General features: G+C 66.5%; 4 protein-coding genes across 6 annotated transcripts; 3 read left to right on the top strand and 1 right to left on the bottom strand.

The window, feature by feature from the left end:
- The first annotated feature begins 438 nt into the window (after window positions 1–438).
- Window positions 439–2362, top strand: FLT3LG (fms related receptor tyrosine kinase 3 ligand). The gene is given in 9 exon segments (XM_068179016.1): window positions 439–468; window positions 535–678; window positions 962–1015; window positions 1133–1276; window positions 1563–1634; window positions 1636–1696; window positions 1768–2010; window positions 2187–2250; window positions 2353–2362. Coding segments are annotated over 9 exon segments (822 nt in total).
- A 38-nt stretch (window positions 2363–2400) lies between these two features.
- CD37 (CD37 molecule) lies at window positions 2401–7315 on the bottom strand. Of its 3 annotated transcripts, none has more exons than XM_068179022.1 (14): window positions 5905–6087; window positions 5748–5831; window positions 4801–5424; window positions 4533–4713; window positions 4403–4452; window positions 4256–4322; window positions 4033–4176; window positions 3838–3955; window positions 3710–3760; window positions 3558–3635; window positions 3412–3468; window positions 3266–3325; window positions 3069–3133; window positions 2401–2980 (listed from the first exon to the last, which is right to left on the bottom strand). In XM_068179022.1, the coding sequence occupies exons 1-14, from the start codon at window positions 5960–5962 to the stop codon at window positions 2416–2418; spliced, it is 2202 nt and encodes a 733-aa protein (XP_068035123.1). In that variant the 5' UTR covers window positions 5963–6087; the 3' UTR covers window positions 2401–2415. The 3 variants fall into 3 exon arrangements, with proteins under 3 accessions (XP_068035123.1, XP_068035124.1, XP_068035125.1); XM_068179023.1 differs by having other exon boundaries at window positions 4033–4173; XM_068179024.1 differs by lacking the exons at window positions 2401–2980; window positions 3069–3133; window positions 3266–3325; ... (6 more) ...; window positions 4403–4452; window positions 4533–4713 and adding exons at window positions 6166–6270; window positions 6367–6441; window positions 6672–6796; window positions 6888–6960; window positions 7190–7315 and having other exon boundaries at window positions 5252–5424; window positions 5905–6090.
- Window positions 7316–7744: 429 nt separating this feature from the next.
- BAX (BCL2 associated X, apoptosis regulator) lies at window positions 7745–9990 on the top strand. Its single transcript, XM_068179014.1, has 6 exons — window positions 7745–7820; window positions 7940–7988; window positions 8805–8966; window positions 9046–9181; window positions 9256–9360; window positions 9635–9990. Exons 2-6 carry the CDS (start codon window positions 7960–7962, stop codon window positions 9734–9736), a joined length of 534 nt encoding a protein of 177 aa, XP_068035115.1. The 5' UTR covers window positions 7745–7820; window positions 7940–7959; the 3' UTR covers window positions 9737–9990.
- A 1757-nt stretch (window positions 9991–11747) lies between these two features.
- Window positions 11748–12941, top strand: LOC137467526 (ferritin, higher subunit-like). Its single transcript, XM_068179013.1, has 4 exons — window positions 11748–12004; window positions 12191–12337; window positions 12429–12554; window positions 12740–12941. Exons 1-4 carry the CDS (start codon window positions 11903–11905, stop codon window positions 12914–12916), a joined length of 552 nt encoding a protein of 183 aa, XP_068035114.1. The 5' UTR covers window positions 11748–11902; the 3' UTR covers window positions 12917–12941.
- The last annotated feature ends 2238 nt before the right edge of the window (window positions 12942–15179 follow it).

Here is a 15179-nt window from a genome sequence, read left to right as displayed (position 1 = left end):
GTCACGTCTCTGTTTGCAGGGGGGACCGGGTTGGTCTCGGGCTGGAGTGGGGGGGGGGTGGGTGATATTTTGGGGGTGCCCCGCCCCGCACGTGCCCGGACGCCCCGGCCCCCCTCCCACGCTCGTGGCAGCCGCACCCAAAGCTCTGCGGGGCCGGGCGGGGGGTCCCGAGCGCTGGAGCCCCCGTGGGATGAGAGAGGGAGTCCCCGGGGTGAGGAAGGGGCGGCCCGGGGTCCACGGCGTGGGAGGGGGAGGCTCAGGGCGTCCCGCTGCCCTCTCGGGTTTCCTGGGCCCCCTCCCGGCTCGGTCCCACTTTCGCTTTCGGCGGCGGCTCCGCCGCGGCCCCAGGGGTCCCGGAGGGGGTCCCGGAGGGGGTCCCGGGGGTGGCTCTGGGTGTGCTCGCGGGTCCCCGTGCGCCGTCCCCAGCTCAGCACCGCGATGGACTTGCCCTCCCCCGGCTCTGCTCTGGTAAGTGGAGACCCCCTCCCCCCCCCCCCCACAATGTGACCTGCGCCCCTCTGGGACCCCCGTGAGAGCCCCTTGGGACGTCCAGAGCCCCTCCCCGGTGACCCCCAGGTGCCGCTCCTGCTCCTCCTGGCCGTGCCCGCCCCCAGCAGCTGCTGCTCCTTCGGCTTTAACCCCATCAGCAGCACCTTCAGCGCCCACCTGAACAACCTGGTGAGACCCCCGCCCCCAGGACACCCTCCCGCGCACCCCAGTACGCCCCCCGACCTCCGGGATCCTCACGGGACCTCGCAGATGCCCCTGAGACCCAAAAGATTCCCCTGCGCCTCCCCTCCTCACCGTCCCGAACTCCCTCATTCCCCAGGGAAGGCCCCACCCTGGGTCCCGAAAACCCCCTGACTGCACCCCTTCACCCCCAAAGGGTCGTTGGGGACCCCCTGAGCGCCCCCCTCAGCCCTCTGGGCTGCCTTTGGGGACCTCCTGACCCCTCCCACAGACCCCCTGGCTGCTCCTCGACTACCCTGTGGCGATGCCCAGCAACCTGGAGCCGGTGAGCGAGAATCCCCCTAATCCCACGCGTGCCCCCACAAATCCCTCCCTGTTCATGCACCCCCGGACACCTCTGACCCCTGTCCCTCCAAATCCTGAACTGCCCCGGCCTCCCCAGGACAGCGCCTGCTCTGATCTCTGGGGGCTTCACTTTGGGGCACTGGCTCTGCAGCGAATGTTGGGGGTGGCAGGGAAGGATTTGGCCCCCCTGCTCAGGACCCTCCTTGCCCAGCTTCATTTCGTGGCCGAGTGTCACATCCAGGTGGGTGGGGGTCCCTGGGGGGGCTCCGGGGGTCCTGGAAGGAGGGGCAGTTGGGAGGCTTGGTGTGCGCTGTTATGGGGTGGTCCTGGGGAGGCCAAGGTGAGCCTGGGGGCCTGAGTGGCTCTGGAGACCACAAAGGGGTCTGGGGGTTCCCTGAGGTGTCCAGGGTAACTCTGGGAGCCTTGTGGGGGGTGGTGCAGGAGCTCTGGGGCATTCCTGGGATTTCCCAGGGTGGTTCAGAAGGGGTCTGGGGTCCCCTGGGGGTTCTCCTATGACATCCCCCCAGGACGCCCAGGGCTGTGTCCGGCTGGAGATGGTGAATGTGTCGCAGCTCCTGGAGACCCTCGTGCAGCACCTGGGGGGGGCTGCAAGGGAGACCCCCCCACTTCCCCGGCTGTGCCCGCTTGCGCTGCCACCCAGGTACCCCCCGGGACCCCTGAGAGACCCCCGTAACCCCCCTAGGGCAGCTGCTGACCCCCGTCTCCCCCCAGGCCCGGCGCTGACCAGCCCAGCAGTGCAGCACGAGGGGACCTTGGGGGCCAGGCAGGGACCCCCCAGCCCCGCTGGACATGGGCTGGTGCTGCTGGTGGGAGTTGGGGGGGCCCTGGGCCTGGTGGCGGTGGTCTGGGTACTGTGGAGGAGACCCTGTGCCCAGGTGGGGACACTGGGGACACTGGAGGGCACTGGGGACACTGGGGAGGATGGCGTTCCTGGGGACACAGGGGGTGGTGAGGGTATGAGGGGCACTGGGGGTGCTGTGTGCATTGGGGACGCTGGGGACGCTGGCTGTTCTGGGGACATTGGGAGCACTGGTGGCTGTCTTGGGGTCACTGGGAGGAGGACTGAGAACACTGGAAGCACTGGGGAGCACTGGGAGGTCATTCCCCTCAGCCCCCCCCAGCCCTCACAGGGACCCCCGACATTGGAGCAGGATGGGACCTGAGTGGCCGAGTGGTACTTGGGGACAGACACAGGTACTGGGATGGCTCCTGGATACTGGTATCACTGAGAATGTCCCGAGGGGGGCCAGGGGAGGCCCCTGGATCATCAGGTCCTCACCCTCTGCCCCTGCCCAGGCTGGCCTGAGCCACTGGTGAGAGACGGGGACCCCCCAGTTCCCTGCTGGAAGCCCTTGGGAGCTACACCGGGATCTCCCGGAGCGACGGAGAGACGAGGGGGCCCAGCCTGGCCCCGTGCAGTGCCCATAAAGCTGATGTTGACACCCTGACTCTGACCCTGCTCTGGGAGGACTGGGCAGACTGGGACGAGTGTTTGGGAGAACTGGTATGGAGTAGGGTGGACACAGTAGTGCCCAAATGGCCTTTACTGGAGGTCTCACAGGGGCGGGGGGCTCCGGTAGTGCAGCTGGAGTTGGGGCCACTGGCAGGGCAAGAGGTAGAGCAGGGCCAGCAGCGCCAGCAGTACCAGAGCCCATGGTGACAGCGGTGTCCACGGTGACAATGGCGCCTGTGGGGCCACTGCCTTGGCCACCTCCTCACTGCTCCACACCAGGCCTCCTCCTCTGGACAGCGCCGTCCCTGTGTCCTCCTCCTCCTCCTCCTCCTTGTCCCCTGTCCCCTGGGCAGAGCCTCTGGGTCAGTGGCTGAGGGGACCCTGCAGGGTCCTCCCGACCCCACTCTTACCGGGCTCGCCACCACCGCTGTGGCCTGGATGACCAGCTGGCCACGCGGGCACCAGGGGCGCCTGTGGAAGGCGGAGGAGAGTGAGGATGCCGAGGTGAGGACTCTGGAGCATCCTGAGGATGTCCCCCACCCACATGTGCCCCACGTACATGGCCCAGGCATCCCGCATCTGGCCCAGCTGCTGCCGCAGCCGTGTCGTCTCCAGACGCAATTCCTGGGGGGGAGAAGGGATTGTCACCCTTGGCCCTTGACCCCCACATAGAGAGTGGCCACCGTGGGGCTTCGCTGTGGCCAAGGGGCTCTGTGGCCGCTGTCTGGACTCACACCAAGGCCAGACGTGCCGTACCTGCACCATCCGCTCGTACTCCTCCAGTGCTGCTGTTAGCTCCTGCGCCCGCTGCCCTGCCTGTGGGACAGGGCCTGGACATGAGGGGCCAGAGGGTGGCCCTGGTGACAGCTGAGGCGGTGGCAGTGTCACTGGGCAGTGCTCACCTGGGCAAGGGCTGCATCCCGGGCAGAGAGCAGGGCAGTGCCGCGGCAGAGCTGGGCCTGGGTAGAGGGATGTGGACAAGAACTCTTCGTCGCTGTGTAACACAGCCCCCAGCACTGCCCACCATAGCCACTGGGCCACCGCTCACCTCCAGGCTGTCCATCCGGGCCACCTGCACCTGGATCTGCTCCCGCAGTCCCTGGCCCTCGGCGAGGAGCCGCTGGTTCTGCCAGGGGTGAAGCAGGGCTGGGGTTCCCTGTGGCACTGCCCTGCTGGGGCAGCCCCCAGTGCCAGGCTGACCTCCTCCTGTAGACACTCGGCCTGCGAGCACAGACTGCGCTGCTCCTTCTCCTGGGGAGGGCATGGCTGTGAGGGGACACTGTGTGACACCACGTGACACGACGTGGCACCTCAGCTTAGCCTCTCACCGCGTGCCGTGCCTGCCGTCGCAGCTCGGTGTTCTCCTCCTCGAGCCGCTTCACCACGGCCTTCATGTCGTCCAGCTCATCGACAGCCACCCTGGCCTGCTCCAGTGCCTGCCGGCTGCTGCCAGGGGCAAACGGCACTTCAGCATTCCCAGGATGCTGATCCAGATCCCATGCCCAGGAGCCCCTCGGGAGCACCTTCGCAGCTGCGTCTGGAGCTGCGCAATCTCCTCGGCCAGGCGGGCGTTGAGCTCCTCGGCCAGCTCCGCATCCCGCTGCAGTTTGGCGTTCTGGGCCGCCAGTTGCCGGGCACGGCTCCGCAGCCCCGTGGCCTCAGCGCTGCTGGGGAGTCCCACTGGTCCTGGGGTGCTCCTGGGAGCACGGCCAGGGAAGGCGGGGTGTCCCCACAGCAGGCACTTACTGGGTGGTGATGTCCGTGTTGTCACCCTGGAGCTGGGCGGCTGTTGGGGATGCATGTCCGTTGTCCTCTGGGGGATGGGACACAGCGGGCTGTGTTTGTGTCCCCATCAGGGCCACCCCGACTCCCTTTTCCTGTGCCAACACCCACCTGCTGGCACTAGTCCAGTGTCACCAGTTGCCACGTCCTGCTCCTCGGCCCTGCACGGACGGAGCCACGGGTCAGCACGACTGACGGGTCCAGCTGGCGCCCGGCGCTGCCCCCATCTCTCGGCACTGACCCATCCTGCCGGCACGCTGCGATCCAGGCGCCCATGGCCATGCGGAATCGGGTCCAGTCCAGCGCCGTGCCTGCGGCCGCAGGGTCCAGCGCCCGCCGCAGTGCCTGCAGCCGCCCATCGTGCCCGCTGTGCCCTGTCATCGCCGCCACGTACTCCACCACCTGCTGCGGCTGCACCATCCCTGTGGCGGACGGAGGGGTCAGGAACGGCGGCGACCATCTCGGGGGACTCTGGCTGTGGCCACCATGGCCCCAGGGGCTTTGGCTACCTGTACGCTCGGGGTCGCAGGCAGCGAAGGTGCAGTCCAGGGCGAACTCGTCCGAGCAGCCGCTCTCGGCAGGGGCTGAGGGGGGGACACGGGTTATGGAGGGGCCCGGCGCCTCACCCCCCCGCCCCGCTCCCTCATGGTCCCCGCACCTGGCAGGGGGATGACGGCGCCCGGGGCGCAGGGAAGTTCTGCAGCCATGGTGTTCGGGGTGCTCCGGTGCCACCGCCGCCCCGGGGCACGGCCCGGGCCCGGGGGTTTCTGGGGGCTCCCGGGAGCGTCGTGGGAGCGAGGGGGGGCCGCTGGGGGGGGCGGGAATCGCCTCACGGCGGAGGAGAGGGGCGGGGCCTCGCGCGAGCCGCTCCTGCCCAGAGGAAAGGGGGCGTGGCCAGGTGGAAGGGGCGGAGGAAGGGGCGTGGCTCCGCCGCTCCACGTGGGCTGCGCGCTCTCTCGCTCCCCTCCCGGTCCCGTCTCGATTCCGCTGCTCCCCAACGGCTTTTATTGAAGGACAAAGACCTCCGCGCTTCCCCCCACACCACCCCGGCCCCCTCAGAGCCCCCGCAGCAGCTTCTCGTAGTGGGAGTCCAGGTTCCGGACCAGGAACATCGACAGCATCAGCAGGGAGAGCTGGGAGCAGAGAGCAGGATCAGCCCTCCTGGACCCCCTCGGATCCCTGACCCCCCTCCCGGCCACCCTGAACCCCCACGGACCCTTCTGGCCACCCTGAATCCCCACCAACCCCCTGGCTCCCCATGGACCATCCCCTGAACACTCCCTGGCCCCGCTCCAGCTGCTGCCCAGCCCACCCAACCTATAGTCCCACAACCTTCTGACAACCCCCTGGCCCCCCTCCAGCTGCTGCCCAGCCCACCCAACCTATAGTCCCACAACCTTCTGACCACCCCCAGGCCCCCCAGGCTCAGCCCCTGGCCCCAGGGTGTTCCTCCTACCTCCCCCAGGCTGATGCCTATGCAAACCCCCACGACGGTGACCAGGTTTCCGGCCAGCCAGGTCTGGACTCTCTCCTTGCAGCCCTAGGGTGACAACTGGGGGTCACTTGGAGCCCCCCAAGGAGCTCCAGGACCCCCTGATTCCCCCATGCCTCACCCTGGGGAAGATGTCCTGGGGGGCAGCCGTGGGGCAGCGGCCATGGGGGAGCATCCATGGGGTGTTGTGGGTGCTGTTGGGCGCCCTGAGGCAGGAGCAGGCGATGGCCCTGTCCCTGTCCTTGTCCCTGGTGGTGTCATCGTGGTGGTCCCAGTCCTGGGGTCCTTTCCAGCCACAGCAGCTGAGCTGGGGGAGCAGGGGGTCAGTGTGGTGGCCATGGGGTGGCTCTGGGGTCCTTTTGGGGGGGGGGGGGTGTCTCACCTGCTGCTGGACAGCATCCCAGCTCTCGTGGGGGTCCCCAGGTGGTCCCTGGTCCGGGTAGCCCCGGATCAGCTCCTCTGCGTAGGTGGCCACTTTTGTCGCCAGCTGGGGAGAGGAATCAGCACAGCATTGCCCCACGACCCCAGGGTCCCCCCCGGCCCCCGGGGTCCCCCCCAGCCCCGGGTTCACCCCTGCACTCACGGCGGCGCGCTGCGTGTAGACGATGATGGCCACCGTGATCTGGGCAGCGAAGAGCAGCAGCAGGAGCCCAAAATACTTCCGGGATAAGCAGGGAAGGTGGGGGTCAGCCAGACCTCCACCCCCCCAACCTCTCCCCAGTGCCAGGGCAGCTCAGAGGGGTCCCCCCACTCCCCGCTGCTGCTCCCCAGGCGCAGGATGTGGTGGCACCACGTGGCCCCGCGGTTGCCCCAGGAAGTTGCAGCAGAGCTACCCCAGCCGCCTCCCAGTTCCGTGACCCCTCCCGGCCCCCCAGCCCCCCAGCTCACCAGCCCCAGCATGACCTTGACCTCCTTGAGGGCCCCCAGGCACCCCAGGAATCCCAGGAGCATGGTGATGATGCCGACCCCAGAGAAGCCATAAGACCAGATCCTCAGGCTGACCAGCGGTGACCCTGGGGGACACGGTGGGGGGGGGGGTCAGGGAGCCTCCCAGCCCGGGGTGCCACACATCTTGGGGTACCCCACGCTTTGGGGGTCCCTTACCCAGCACGGCGGCGAAGCTCTGCCGATCGAAGAGGACCCAAAAGCTGAAGGCGAGGAGGAGGATGCCCAGGAACTGATGGGGGGGGGGGGGGAGCCCAGGTCAGGAAGTGCGGGACCCCCAGTGCCCACAAACACTGGGAGATGGTTGCCCCCAGCCGGGTCCCCTCAGCCCCAGGTTCCCCCATCTCCCCGTGTCCCCCAAGTCCCCCCAGGAGGTATGTCCTGCATCTCCCCCCTGCCCTCCCAAGCTCCACTTCCCCGCTCTCCCCCCTGCCCCCCAAGCCCCCCCCAGCCCCACTCACGAAGAAGAAGAGGTTAAGGAGGAAGAGGAAGCACTTGGTGCAGCCGAGGCAGCTTTTGGGGCTCATGTCTGCACGCGGGTCCCAAACGCACGGGCTCAGAGCCCACCCCAAGCCCGAACCGCCCCCCGGGCCCCCGGTTCCCCCCGCCCCGTCCGGCGCCGCCGCCCCGGGCCGCGCGGGAGGCGCCGGAAGCGCCGCGGGGGCGTCGCCCCGGGACTCCCGGGGACAGTGGGGGCCGCGACCCCCGGTGTGACCCCGGGGAGTGGGGGGGTGACCCCGGGGGGCTGCGGGGGCGGGACAGAAGGCGGGAGGGGGGCGGGGCCGAGCAATGAATGACTGGGCAGAGGGCGGGGCCGAGTGCGGGGGGGGCGTGGCGAAGGGCGCGGCCTCTCCTCCGCCCCGCCCGTGCGCGTACCACCGCCCCGATCACGTGACGATGGCGCCCCGCCCCCTCCCCCCGCCGGTTTCACGTGACGCAGGCGGGGACCACGTGTTTCGGGCGCGATGGCGGCGGCGGCGGCTTCGGCCCAGCGGGGCGGGGGCGGCGGCGGCGGCGGCAGCAGCAGCAGCGGCGGCGATCCCGGAGCCGGGTCCGCCGGCGGCGAGCCCGCCCCGCCCCCGGGGGGCGGCGGTGAGTGGGGGGATTGGCGGGACCCGCGGAGCGGCGCGGCCTGGACGGGACGGGGGAGGCGGCGGCGGCGGCCGAGGTCGGTGGCCGCTTCTCCCCGGTGAGCGCCCCGCTCTCCGCAGGGGCCTCCTCGGACCAGATCATGCAGACGGGGGCGATCTTGCTGCGGGCGTGAGTAGGGGAGGCGGGGACCGGCAGGAGAACGGGCTGGGGGGGGGGACAAGGGGCGACTTGTAGGACACAGGGTGCGGGGGAACTTAGGAGTGGGAGGGGACGTGGGGGACACAGGGTGCGGGTCAGCCACTGAGGACTTGGGAGACAAGGGGGGACACAGGCTGTGGGGGGCACTTAAGGTGCAGGGGGAACGTGGGAGACTTGGGGGACACAGGGTCCAGGGGGACTTGGGACCGCGGGGTGGGGCGTGGGGGGCAGAGGGGACACTGAGGGACTTGAGAGGACACGAGACTGGGGGGGACACAAGAGTGTGTGGGGGGGGGACTGGGGACTCGGTGTGAACTGGGGAGATCTGAGAGGATCCTGGGACTTGGGGGTGCAGGGGGACGAGGGGGCACTTGGGAGGGACATGGAGGACACGGGGTGCAAGGGGGACTTGTGGGAATTCTGAGGGGACGCAGGGTGCGGGAGGAAACTCAAAACTTGGGGGGGCTTGAGAGCTGTGGGGACACAGGGTGCAAGAGGGAACTTGGGAGTGAAGGGGGAATCAGGGGACATGGGGGCCTTGAGGGGATCCCGGGGGGACACAGGGTACAGGGGAGACTTGGGGTCCATGGGGTGCAGGCGGGGCATCGGGGGGGGGGGGGGGCTTTAGAGGGTCCTGGAACTTGGGGGCCAGCTGGGACACGGGGGGATCTGGGCTCCAGGCATGACACCGGAGGGAAGGACTCGGGCTCCAGGTGGGACACGGGGATGGGGTTACACAGAGCCGGGGCAGGACACAGCGGGTACCCAGAGTGCCGGGGGTCCCAGGTTCGTGCGGGACCGCGTGGAGCGCTGCGGGGATCCCCAGGCCGTGGCCCTGAGCGTGGCCGAGCTGGGCGAGCCCCAGCCCAGCAGCCCTGATACCAAACGCCTCAGCGAGTGCCTGCGGCGCATTGGCGACGAGCTCGACAGCAACATGGAGCTGCAGAGGTGGGCAGCAGCCACTTTTTGGGGGTCTCTGTGGTATCCCCAAGCCCGCCCTGACCATCCCCACCGTCCCCTACCCCAGGATGATCGAGCAGGTGGGGTGTGACGCCCCCAAAAAGCTGTTTTTCCGCGTGGCCAAGGAGATGTTCGCCGATGGCACCTTCAACTGGGGCCGCGTGGTTGCCCTGTTCTACTTTGCCTGCAAACTGGTGCTGAAGGTGGGTGTGGAGCCCCACCAAAGGCCATCCCTGGTCCCTCTTAACCCCCTCTGACCCCTCCCTGCTCCGGGCAGGCTCTCTGCACTAAGGTCCCGGAGCTCGTCCAGACCATCCTGCGCTGGACCATGGAGTATCTGCAGGAGCACGTGCTGGCCTGGATCCAGGCCCAGGGCGGATGGGTGAGACCCCAAACCCCCCCATTCCTCGGGCGGCCGTGCCCCTGACCCTTCCCTAACAGCCTCTTGTACCCCAAGCCCCCCATTCCTCAGGGGGGGGGCCCAGCCCCTGTTTGGGAATTTCCCCTCCGCAACATCCCCTTTTACCCCAAATTTTAACCCTAATCCTCCCCTCTGTGCTGGTCTCCCAACTGCCCTGAGCCTGGTTGTTCTGGGGGGAGGTTTGGGAACCCCCAGCACGTGGTGACCTTCCCCCTCCTGTGTCCCTTCCTCGCAGGAAGGGCTCTTGTCCCACTTCGGGACCCCCACCTGGCAGACCATCACCATCTTTGCCGCTGGCGTCCTCACGGCCTCGCTGACCATCTGGAAGATGTCGTAGACTCTCGGGGGGGCCACTTTTTGTCCCCCCCCGACCCCCGGGACCCCTCCCCGGACTGGCCCTGCCGGCAGGGATGGTGCTGACCCCCAGCACCTTCCAGGGCTGGGGGGGTTTTTAACCAACAGGACTCGCTCACCTGGATTTTGGGGTGGTGGTTGAGCTGGGGGGGACACTCCCCTTCCTCCACCAGGCCCCCCCCCAGCCTTCCCCACGAGTGTCCAGAGGCCACAGCTGGGATGTGGGGGGGGAGTTGGGGGTGAATAGGGTGGGGACACCCCCCCCTTCCCCTGCCGTGCCCCCCAGTCCCGGTGCTGGGCCTCCCTGGCCTCGGTTTGACCCCAGGACTTGTGGTGCTTTGAGTCGGGGTGGGGGTGGGGGGGGGATCTTGCGGTTCCACCCCCCGATATGGGGGTGGGTGGGGTGTCTCTGTGACCCCCCCCCAGAATGAGGTGGGGGGGTGGGGGGAGGGTTACAGCCATGGCTGTAGGGTGAGTATTTATTGGGGGTCCACACCCCCCAAAAAGGGCCCCCCCAGGTGCAATACCCCCCTCCCGGGGCGGAGGCTCTCAGGGTGGGGGGGGCCACACCCCCGTTTACACCCCCCAAACCCCCGCTGTTTTGGAGGTCCCCCGTGTCCCCGAGGCGGGGGGGGGAGGGGGAAGCGACCCCTTCCCCCATCCCCCGCGGTGCTCTCGGGGGTGACGTCACGGGGAACCACTCCTCCCAAAAAATGGGTGGGCCCTGCCTCCCCCCCCCCCCTCCCCGATTGCTTCTCTCCACAGTGGTTTTTTTTCTTCTCTTTTTTTGTACCTTGGTTTTGTATCTCGGGAATTTCGATGGAAATAAAAGGCAGACGCGATGCCTCGTGGGCGTGTCCCCCCCCCTCCTTCCCGCCCCCAACAAAAAACCTCGGGGATCTCGGGGTGCGGCTGGGGAAGGGGGGGGGGGGAATAGGAATTGGGGGAAGTCGAGGCAGCGCTGCTTTCACTTTCGCTTTTGCCACGTGGCTTGTGGGGGGGCGGCTGCGGGGCCGTTTTGAGGGGGCTCAGGGACCCCTCCCCCTTTTGTTCAACAACATCTCGGGGATTGGGGGTCCTGGTTGGTGGGGAAAAGTGGGGAGGGGGTCCTTCACCCCTCCCCCCCTCCCACCCCCCCGCAGGGCCAGGGGAATGTTTGGGGTCCGTGGGGCTTCAAATCGTGTGTGTGTGCGGGGGGGGGGGTCCCGATCCCGGGGTTCACTGGGCAGCTGCGGGGGGTTTTGGGGTTGGGGTTCCACATCTGGACCCTTCTCCACGGGGCTGTGTCCTTCCTGCAGCGCAGCCTCTGGACCCAGCGCCAAAGGGACATTGGGGTGGCTGCGGGGGGCGTGGGGGTGGCTTTGGGGGTGGTCCCCGGGTGTCGGGGGCCGCTGCTCCCCCCCACTTCGCCCCGGACGTTCCTCTCAGTTCCAGCCGAGCCGCGTCCCCCTGGAGCTGCGGGGACCCCGAGGGATGAGGGATGGGAAGGGAAGCGCCGTGGGGCACCCAGTTCCAACCAGTCTCCCCCACTTCGCCCCAGTCCCGGAGCAGCGGAAACGCGGAGTCAGCGCCTTCCCCGCGGCCAAGTTCCTCTTTTATGGTCCCGGCGCTGCGTCAGCTCCTTCTGCACCCTACAACCTATTAAACTCCGATTAACCGGCAATGGGCACCTCAGGACCTGGCAGGACACCCAAAAAACACCCCCCAAGCTCCTCCCCAGCCCCCGCCAGGCTCCGTGTGCCCCCCAACCCAGCAGTGAACTGGGGCTCTCCCCCAGCCGCCCCCCCCCGCGCCCGGGGAGACCACTCATGCGGGGTGGGGGGGGGGGACACAAACGTGGGGTCGAACCCCCACCCCCGCCAAGATCCTGCCCAGTCATGCTGACTGCGGGACCGTGTGACAAACACGGACAAGGGCCAAGGCCACCGCGCCCCTTCCGGAGGGGCGAGCAGGGGGGGGTGCCCCCTTTTCCCCCGCCCAGCGGGGAAGGGCTATAAAACCGCCCGGCGGACGTTGAGCGGCCACAGCCGCGTTCTCGCTTCAACAGTGCTTGAACGGAGCCGGCTGCTCGCGGCCGTTCGTCCATCTCGGTCGTCCATCTGTCCATCCCGCCCGTCCCGAACCGACCCGTTCGTCCGTCCGTCCCGCTATGGACTCCCAGATCCGCCAGAACTACCACCGCGACTGCGAAGCCGCCGTCAACCGCATGGCCAACATGGAGCTCTACGCCTCCTACGTGTACCTCTCCATGGTAGGGGGCTCGGGACCCCCGGCCCCGGGGTTAGGGGAACCCCTTCCTGCGCCCCAAAACCCGCTTCCATCCCGCCCCGCTGCTGGTGGGGGCGGCGCCGCTCGGGAGGGCGGAATCCGAGGATTTTGGGGTGGGGGTCCCGGGGGACTCCCCCTGACCTCCCCTCCCCTTCCCTCTCTTCCGCAGGGGTTTTACTTCGACAGGGACGACGTGGCCTTGTCGCGGCTGTCCCGGTTTTTCCTGGAGCAGTCGCGGGAGGAGCGGGAACACGCCGAGGGGCTCCTGCGCTTCCAGACGCGCCGCGGGGGCCGCGTTCTCCTGCAGGACATCAGGGTGTGTGGTGGGGGGAGGGGGACTGTGGCTTGGGGGGGCGGTTGGCCGTAGGGTACCTGGGCTCCTCGAGGTGACGGTTCGTGCCCCGCAGAAGCCGGAGCGGGACGCCTGGGGGTCGGCGCTGGAGGCGGTGGAGGCGGCGCTGCAGCTGGAGAAGTCGGTGAACCAGGCGCTGCTGGACCTGCACGGCCTGGCTGCCGAGAAGGGGGACCCCCACGTGAGTGGTGCTCTGGCTTTCACCCCCCCCAGCTCCAAATGCTCCCAATTCCTCCCTTTCCCCATGCCTGTGCCTTTGGATCAGCCCGGCTCTCCCACGGGAGTCTTTGGGATCTCCTGCTGCTCCTGGGGGTCCCTCAGCTCCCCCAGCCCCTCGGCCCTGCCTGATATCCCTTTGTCCCATAGCTTTGTGACTTCCTGGAGTCTCACTACCTGGACGAGCAAGTGAAGGCCATCAAGGCGCTGGGGGACCATGCCACTAACCTGCGACGCCTCGCTGGTGGGGCCACTGGGCCTGCGGGTGCCTCGGCTGGCATTGGCGAGTACCTGTTCGACCGTCTGAGCTTGGAGGAGCGCAGCTGAACCTCCCCCCGCCTTCGCCTCCATGGGCGAAGCACAGTCTTCCTGTGCCCCCAGACCCTGGTAACCCCCCCGCCCCATCCAAGGGGGCCCTGCCTGCTGGGGCCTCCCAGCATGATTCCAATAAAGGGTCTGTCTTTGCCTCCAGTTGTCCCTGTGATATTTGCTTCCCCCGCACAGGGAAGGGGACACCGGGAGTTGGGGTGGGGTTAGTGACGCCTGGCATCGGATGGGGGAGGTGGCACAGCCCCTTCACGGATGGGCAACACCTGACAAATTTATAGGAATTCCAGATGTTGCTAAGCATGTTCTGACCCTGTAGTAAGGTCTGAAGAAAACCAGAAGGGGCTCTTCAACACAGCAAGGAGAGCCTTCAACTTCAGTGTCTTCGGACAAGTTTAGAGAATAGATCTGGCCATGCTAGGCCAGCCAAAGCTATAGCTCCTCGCAGCTTTTGTCAGCAAGAAATCCTGTGCCATTTGCAAATTAAGGAGGCAGAAGGTGATTCCTGAACATAAGCGCTGGCTGGTTTCCCTGTGAAACAAAGCTCACCACACCAGGTTCCTGCTGTCAGTTTGTAGGGTTCCCTTGGGACTTTCAGGGCAGCACAGGTTTGAGGTGGGGGCAGGTTGGGTCTGGGACATATCCTCGTCCGTTCGGTTATTTTGCAGGCAGCCGGCCACTCAGGGCCACAGTCCCTGGAGACAAAGACCGGCCCTTTTCCCTGGAAAAGAAAAGTGGCCAGCCCAGCTTCCTGATGTCAGTTTGTAGGGTTCCCTTGGGATTTTCAGGGCAGCACAGGTTTGAGGTGGGGGCAGGTTGGGTCGGGGACATATCCTCGTCCGTTCGGCTATTTTGCAGGCAGCCGGCCACTCAGGGCCACAGCCCCTGGAGACAAAGACCGGCCCTTTTCCCTGGGAAAGAAATCTCACCCCCCCCAGGTTCCTGATGTCAGGTTTTAGCTGGTGTTCGGCATTGCCCCTGCATTCCGAATTGTATTGTGCTGTAGCTTTGGTCTGGGATGTATGGGGTGCCCCCTCCCCTCCTCCCCTCAGCCCTGTTCTGCTGTGTCCCCGTCTCCACCCCTCACCACTACCTGTACTTCCAGCCCGCCCCTTCCCCACCCTCTCTCCTCCCTTCACCCCTCCCCAGCCGGCCCCTTCTCCACCCCTTTACTCCCCACTGCCCACCTGCGACTCCCTGCAGCAGCACTTGGGAGCCTGGACTCGTGGGGATAGTGCGGCCCTCACAGCAGGACAACACCCAAATAAAACAGGCAGGGACCACATCTGTGTGCTGTGCTGTGTCACAAAGGCACCTGGGGCTGAGGGGAGGGGGCTGGAGGTGACACAGAACGTGGGGGCAGCTGAGAGGCAGAAGGGGTCTTTAGGAGTAAAAAGGGGGGCTCCAGGCTGGCACAGAGACGCTGAGAGGCTGCGGTGGGAACTTGAGGGTGACACAAGGAGGCTGAGTGGCAGGGGCTGCCTTGAGGGACAAAGTGGGGGGTGTCTGATGTGTCAGGTTTATCAGCCCTCACACCACCCTTAACCTCACTTTTAAAATCACCCCTACCCAGGTGGAGTGTGCACGGTGGAGGTTAGGGGGCCACAGGACAGTGTCGGGGGCTTGGGGTGACACACAGACATTGTGGGCTGAGGGGCAAAGAGGGGGGGACTTGACAGGTGGAGAGCTGACACTGAGGGTTAGGGGTAGGAAGGACAGGACACAGGGTACCAGGAAGGGTTAGGGTACAGCAGCAGCCCTCAGCCCAACCCTAAGCTCACCCTAAACAGCACCCCTAGAACACCAGTTTTCCCCAACAGCAGCTGCAGGCAGCGAGCCTAATGCTGGGACAGCCCCAGAACCCTGCCAGCAGCTGCAGGCAGTGACCCTAATTAAAAGGCGGGGATGATGTTTGCTGGCTAGAGAGTGACCGGTAGAGCTTGGGGACTGAGCACTTTTTTAGGGTTTTTTTAGGGCTTTTAAAGGATATTTTAGGGGCTTTTTTTTTTTTTTGCAGGTGCTTTTTAGGATTTTTCTGGGAATATTTAGGATACTTTTAGGGCTTTTTCAGGGCTTTTAAAAGATTTTTTTAGGGTATTTTAAGGGCTTTCTTAGTACTAATTAGAACTTATAGGTTTTTTTTTTTTTTTTTTTTTTTTTTTGGGGGGGGGGTGCTTTCCTAGGACTATTTAAAAATATTTAGGGCTTTTTTAGGACTATTGGGGGTATGTGGAGGACTCTTAGGACTAGGGTATTTTTAGGT

Source organism: Anomalospiza imberbis, unplaced genomic scaffold, assembly GCF_031753505.1.
Source record: "Anomalospiza imberbis isolate Cuckoo-Finch-1a 21T00152 unplaced genomic scaffold, ASM3175350v1 scaffold_661, whole genome shotgun sequence".
NCBI lineage: Eukaryota > Metazoa > Chordata > Aves > Passeriformes > Viduidae > Anomalospiza > Anomalospiza imberbis.
Note: the sequence above shows the minus strand (reverse complement) of the source record. Positions and strands in the feature narration are given on the sequence as shown.

Coding starts and splice junctions, on each gene's coding strand:
- BAX (XM_068179014.1), top strand. CDS start 7,960: ATGCAGACGGGGGCGATCTTGCTGCGGGC. Junction 8,967..9,045: donor AGCAACATGGAGCTGCAGAG/GTGGGCAGCAGC, acceptor CCCCTACCCCAG/GATGATCGAGCAGGTGGGGT. Junction 9,182..9,255: donor CCTGCAAACTGGTGCTGAAG/GTGGGTGTGGAG, acceptor TGCTCCGGGCAG/GCTCTCTGCACTAAGGTCCC.
- CD37 (XM_068179022.1), bottom strand. CDS start 5,962: ATGGATGCTCCCCCATGGCCGCTGCCCCACGGCTGCCCCCCAGGACAT. Junction 4,177..4,255: donor AACACGGACATCACCACCCA/GTAAGTGCCTGC, acceptor GGGACTCCCCAG/CAGCGCTGAGGCCACGGGGC. Junction 3,761..3,837: donor GACGGCAGGCACGGCACGCG/GTGAGAGGCTAA, acceptor TGCCCTCCCCAG/GAGAAGGAGCAGCGCAGTCT.
- LOC137467526 (XM_068179013.1), top strand. CDS start 11,903: ATGGACTCCCAGATCCGCCAGAACTACCACCGCGACTGCGAAGCCGCC. Junction 12,005..12,190: donor CCTACGTGTACCTCTCCATG/GTAGGGGGCTCG, acceptor TCTCTTCCGCAG/GGGTTTTACTTCGACAGGGA. Junction 12,338..12,428: donor TTCTCCTGCAGGACATCAGG/GTGTGTGGTGGG, acceptor CGTGCCCCGCAG/AAGCCGGAGCGGGACGCCTG.